Source organism: Arachis ipaensis, chromosome B7 (genome assembly GCF_059453495.1).
Source record: "Arachis ipaensis isolate K30076 ecotype BB chromosome B7, ASM5945349v1, whole genome shotgun sequence".
In the NCBI taxonomy this organism is placed as follows: Eukaryota; Viridiplantae; Streptophyta; class Magnoliopsida; order Fabales; family Fabaceae; genus Arachis; species Arachis ipaensis.
In genome coordinates, this window is record NC_142442.1 from 108,629,156 (window position 1) to 108,635,470 (window position 6,315).

The window sequence follows — 6,315 nt, forward strand, 5'->3', positions numbered from 1 at the left end:
GACACATGACTTCTTTGGCACAACTTGCACCGGGCTAACCTATTCATTATCCGAGATAGGATAGATAATATCAGCCTCTAGAAGTCTAGTCACCTCTTTCTTAACAACTTCCAAGATAGTGGGGTTTAATCTTCTTTGTAGTTGGCAGACCGGCTTAGCTCCCTCCTCTAAAAAAATGCGATGCTCACAAAGATGGGGGCTTATACCCACTATATCCGCCAAGCTCCACCCAATAGCCTTCCTATTTCCTTGCAACACATCAAGTAATCTTTCCTCTTGATCGAAAGTAAGCTCCCTTGCAATAATCACCGGGATATTTGGATCGTTATTGAGAAAGGCGTATTTAAGGTGTGGGGGTAGAGTCTTCAATTCCACATTCAACTCATGACTTGGTACATTATTCTCCAGTAATATTGGGGGTGGCAAGGTGTCTTCATCACATTTATTTTGCTCAAATTCATCTCATCAAGGGTCTCATGGTGGACTTTGAACACAACTTCATCAACAATGTCACACCGAAAGATAGAGTGGTCTTCCGGTGGATGCTTCATAGCCTCATCCAAATTAAAGCTTACCGCTCTACCATCAATCTCAATTGAGTAGGTGCTTGAGAATGTATAAAGTTTAAACCAAGAGGTTTTCAAAAAGGGTCTTCCTAATAAGATAGTTGAAGGCTTTCCGGAGTCATTAGGAAGCATCTCAAAGATGTAAAAATCGATCCAAAAGGTCAATCCCTTGATGCTCACTAAAACATACTCAGCAAGACCAACCACAGAAATAATGCTCTTGTCGGCCAAAACAAAGTGTGTTGTCGATCGTTTCAATGGTGAAAGGTTCAGTTCATCATAAATAGACAAGGGCATAATGCTTACACAAGCACCAAGATCACACATACAATCCACAAATTTTGTACCACTTATAGTGCAAGATACTAAGCAAGGTCCTGGATCCCCACATTTTTCAAGAACAGGACCCATTAAAGTAGAAATTGAACTACCCAAAGGAATAGTTTCCAACTCATTAATCATTTCCTTGTTCATGCATAAATCCGTTAAAAACTTGGCATATTTAGGAACTTGACAAATAGCATCAAAAAGGGGAATAGTTACCTCAACCTTTTTGAAGATATCCACCATCTTTGGATCCAACTCCAATTGCTTTTTAGTCCTCTTTGCCAAGGTTGGAAATGGGATTGGAATGGCTTCTTTCAACAGATCTTTCTCCCTAGAGCCACTTTTTCTTGATCTTCTTCCTCATCTACAACTTCTTGATCTTCTTCCTCATCTTCCACATCCTCCACCTCAACAACGTCTTCACCTAAAGTAGCCTCCCTTGCACTTGACTCCTTGAGACTCCTCTCTTGTAGTGTGGTGTCGGACCTCAAGGTGATGATATTGATACCACCCTTGGGTTAGATAATGGTTGAGAGGGTAGAGGTAAGCAGGCTATAAGCTCTTGAATGGTGGAGAAAAATTCTCTTTGCTCTTGAAGAATAATGCAGACTGTATCATCCATTGGAGCTTGATTGGAGGAAGAAGAAGGGTAGGTGATTTGAGGAACTTGTGGTTGGGTGATTTGAGGCACTTGAACTTATCTTTGATGGGGAGGTTGATATCTTTGGCCTTGGTTTGTGGTGGGAATGATTGGTTTTTGTTGATTGTAGTATGGTTGAAAGTTGTTGTTCTTTCTTTGATTCGGACCATCTCTCCATCCTTGGTTGTGATTGTCTCTCCACCCTTGGTTGGAATTGTCTTGCCAACCTTGATTTTGCCACCCTTGGTTATAATTGCTCCCTTGTTGATAGGAGCCTTGGGTTGAGCGGTTGAAGTAAGCATTGGTGGCTGCCAAGGTATTGTCCTCTTGGAGTTGTGGACATTCATCGGTATAATGAGAATTGCAAGCACAAATTCCATACACTCTTTGTGGGACTACCATTTGGTATTGTTGTTGTGATGGAGGGGGTTTTGTTGGTTTTGATGGATTTGTCTAAGAATGGTGGTCATCTTCCCTAAGGTCTTGGTTAGGGCAGACTCACTAGAAGAAACCTCATTGATGGTCCTTGGGTGATTGTTTCTTTACTTCACATGTTAAGTAGATTCGGCTAAATCGGTGATAAGTTGCCAAGCTTCCTCCGCCATTTTATACTTCATTAAAGAGCCATTACTGGAAGCATCCAAGAAGATCTTATCTTGAGGCTTCATGCCTTGGTAAAAGTAACTAATCAACACCAAATCAACAATCATATGATGAGGGCATGAATCAAGAAGCTTCTCAAAGCACTCCCAATACTCATAAAGAGTTTCCGACTCACCTTGAATGATGCATGGCACATCTTTTTTCAACCTCCGTCACCTCCGGAGGGAAGAATTTGTCTAGGAATTCTCTTCGAAGCAAATCCCAATTGGTGACAACATCATCGGGTAGGGTATAAAACCACTCCTTTGCCCTTTCCTCAAGAGAAAATGGGAAAGTAAACACCTAAATAGCAACTTCATCTAAGCCCTCTCGCCTAGTAGTTGAGCATACACCTTGAAAGTCCCTAAGATGTCTAATAGGGTCTTGAGCTGATAAACCATGGAACTTGGGAAGTAGATTGATCAAGGTGATCTTTAGTTCAAAATTAGCATCCATGTCTGGATGACGCACTTGAAGAAGTTGGAGAGTGAAGTCCAGAGCACCTGCCTCTTTGAGAGTGATTCTTCTTGGGGCGGCCATGGTGTCGGTACCTAAGTCAAAAGAAGAGATATCAGTAGAGCCAATAGAAGAATAAATAATTTCCTTTTCAAATGACGCTTCAGATAAGGTTAGTGATTTGGCGGAAGCTGCTTCACTACCCTCAAAAGCTAACCGACGCTGAGCTTGCCTCAGATGTGATGAAGTTCTTTCAATTTTCGGATCAAAAGGGGCTAAAATCGGATTCGGCAATGAACACATCATTCAAGAAAAGAAACATAGAACTCATGATAATAAGCTATGCTAGAATAAGATGACTACTAATTACTACTACTATAAATTCTAACTAAAGACTAAACTAGTAAATAATCAAGAAAAGAGTAGCTATTCACATATATACAAATTCACACTAGCCAACAATATAACACCGTTGCAAGTCCCTAGCAACGGCGCCAAAAACTTGATGTGGGATAAATGCCGGTTAGGAATTCACCAAAGGATTTTTCCAGTTTAATGTCGTAAAGTATAGTCCCAACCGATGAGATACCCCTAATCAATGTTTAAAAGAGTATGTCAAAACAATGAATTCAATAACCGGGGGTAGAATCCCGGGTCGTTCTTCCAAGAACTTGCACTAGAATACACATTGTTGGTTAGGATTTTTGGGTTTTGGATTACTTACAGTAGAAGTAAATTGACAAATATAGAAAAGCAACAAACAACTAACAATTAAAGTAAGATAACTAAAAGTACCAATCAAGCATCACCTAACTAACAAGCATGCATCAAAACAACTATAACTAAAAACATATAAGCATACGAGATATGCAATTAAATTGAGAAACTAGGAACTCAAGCTAATAGAAGTGAATGATAATCAATTAATATGAGGGTCTTGGCTAGGGAAGAGAATTGGAATTTTTATCCTTATTGTCATCATCAAATGATGAAAATTGCTTAGTACTTCTACTTAGTTATCCTCTAGCAATGAAGGAAAGTCAAATGGATATAATTAACTTGAACTCACAAGTTCTAGTCAACTCCTAATGAGAGACTAGATTTAGTGAGGTGCAAGCCAATTAGCAACCTTCAATTACCCATCCACATTAGGAATTGACAATTCAAGAGTTTCCAACACTCAACCCCTAAGCCAAGAATAGAAATCTATTCCATAGTCATAAGATGCATTTTCACAAACACCTTGTATGCACTAAAGGAAAACATTATAAAATTGAGAAATAAATTCAATTCAAAGCTACCCACTAACAATAATTGCTAATAACAAACCAAATAACAACAATGAACATGAAAGAAAACTTAATGCATTAATAAAAAGTAATTCCAACAAGATCCAAATTCAAACCTCAAAATAGCTAAAATGGCAAAAGTACTAAGTGAAATCAAAGAGTAGAAACTACAATTAAAGCAACAAGAAATGAAATTAAAAAGATATAATCCAAGAATTCAAGTGACAAAGAGCAATAAATCCTAAAACCTAGAGAGGTGTGGGAAGTTCTCTCTATAGAAAAACAAGAACCAAAACTAGCTAAAATTAAGTCTAATTGTGTGTATGCTTCATTGCCTCTTCACCCTCATCAATTCATGGCCTTTTCCCATTCAGAATCAAGTTGGATTTGGGCCTAGAGCCTCTCAGAATTTGCCAGCAACAATTTCCATAAATGAGTTACCTCACGCGTACGCGTCAGTCACGCGTGCGCATCGACTGAACTTCACAATTGTCATGCGTGTGCGTCCTTCATGCGTGCGTGTGGGAACTAGCTTCTCCAAATCTCTATTCTTCATGTTCCTTGCATTTTAGTATGCTTCCTTTCCATCCTCTAAGTCATTTTTGCCCTATAAATCTTGAAATCACTTAACAAACGCATCACGGCATCGAATGGTGACAGGAGAGGATTAAAATTTAGTATTTTTAAGGCCTAAAAAGCATGTTTTGAACTATGAAACATAATTAGGAGGGAATCATAAAAACATGCTACTTATATGAATAAGTGTGAAACATTTATGAAACCCACCAAAATTAACACAAGATAAATCCTAAAATTGGAGTTTATCATTCATTGGTCAAAAAGCGAACAGAAATCCCTTGAAGAGTCATCTTGTCAGAACCAAATATCCACTGACTCTCATGTTTAGCAATCTTCTTCTCACTTTCTGCTACTTCAAATGCATCTTTCCCGCTCGGTCCAGGCTGAAAGTGAAGGGAATGCTCAATAGCCTCCTTAGTAACCAAAATCATCTTGCCTCTCAATTGAACTGCATCGAGGTCCCTAGTGTAATAGTTAGCATAAAATTCCTTGACCCACGATGCATTCACTGTCGGGAGTTCTCGACCTAGAAACCTCCAACCCCGCTGAGCAATTCTGTCATCAGTATATATGATTAGCTCGTATGGGATTTCGAGTATCCTCTCAACATGCAAGTTTCTCTTTAGGAACTTTTCAAATTTTAGCTTCGAATACAGGTTGCTAAATTTGCGTTTCGGTGGGAGGTGTACTCTGGTCCAGTTTGTCTCTCCCAATGATATGCCTCACATAAAATGCTGCATCAAATGTCTCAGTAGACTCTGAGGTCCGTTTCCTCTTTCTAGAACTTGTGGCCTTACCCTTTCCTTTTCTGTCAGCCATCTGAAAAGCATAAAGAAAATAGGTATATGAACATGATTTAAAGGCACACAAAATAGAAATCTATATAGTAACCTGGAAAGAAGCAGAAACAAAGGGATAAAAAGCATACACATAAAGTGAGTTAACAAAAATGCAATTAACTTGGAATGGAGTGAAAATAGGAGATTAAGATCAATCAGAATCCACATTCCAAGTAATTGAATTCAAAGAAAATGACGTTACTTGTCCATTGAAAAACACAAATTGCTATGCATTAAAAGAATACTAAAAGAGTCAATTTATAAAGAAGATTAAAAAAATTTAAAAAGTTAGTAAAAAACCAAAAGTTAGAAAAAGAAAGAAAGTCAAGTGTTAAGTGCATAGCAAATATGAATTTCAAAATAAAAAAATGTTCAAAAATGATTAAAGACAAGCAAACCCACATTCATGTTATAATAATACAATATGCTTGTATAGGGCGTATAAGAACTCATACAATTAAAACACGTCAATCAAGCATATGCATACAGCATTGATGATGAGATGAATAAGGTAACATAAGCACAAAAAGAAAGAATCAATCATTGATGAGCGAATTGTTGTGATGGTATAGAATTTCCTCAAATGAATGAATTCTCGTTGCAAGTATAGTTCTACACCAACAAATAATCCTTCCAATCAAAAATTTGGTTGTCACAAAGAACAAACCTCAAATAAGAAATAACCGAAGTATTTAGACTCCGGGTCGTCTCACAAGGAATTGCAATGAAGTGCTCAATTATTGGCTATGAAAATGCAAGGGGGTTTGATTTTATAGTTTGATAAGAAAAGTAACCAACAAGAAAGTAAATAATAAGGACTAATAAAATAAAGGAAAAGTACTCTTGGCTAGACATAGGTAATTGAGATCACCATCCTTGTCTACAAACCAAATATTGATAATTATGAGGAACCAAGCTCATTAAGTGTACTTCTATACTTGAAGTATATCAAATGGCTTAATCAACATCAACCCATA

General features: G+C 37.7%; 1 protein-coding gene across 1 annotated transcript; it reads right to left on the reverse strand.

The window, feature by feature from the left end:
- Nucleotides 1-377: 377 nt before the first annotated feature.
- Nucleotides 378-1,136, reverse strand: LOC148553682 (uncharacterized). The gene has a single exon (XM_088494858.1). It carries the CDS (start codon nt 1,134-1,136, stop codon nt 378-380), a length of 759 nt encoding a protein of 252 aa, XP_088350984.1.
- Nucleotides 1,137-6,315: the final 5,179 nt, after the last annotated feature.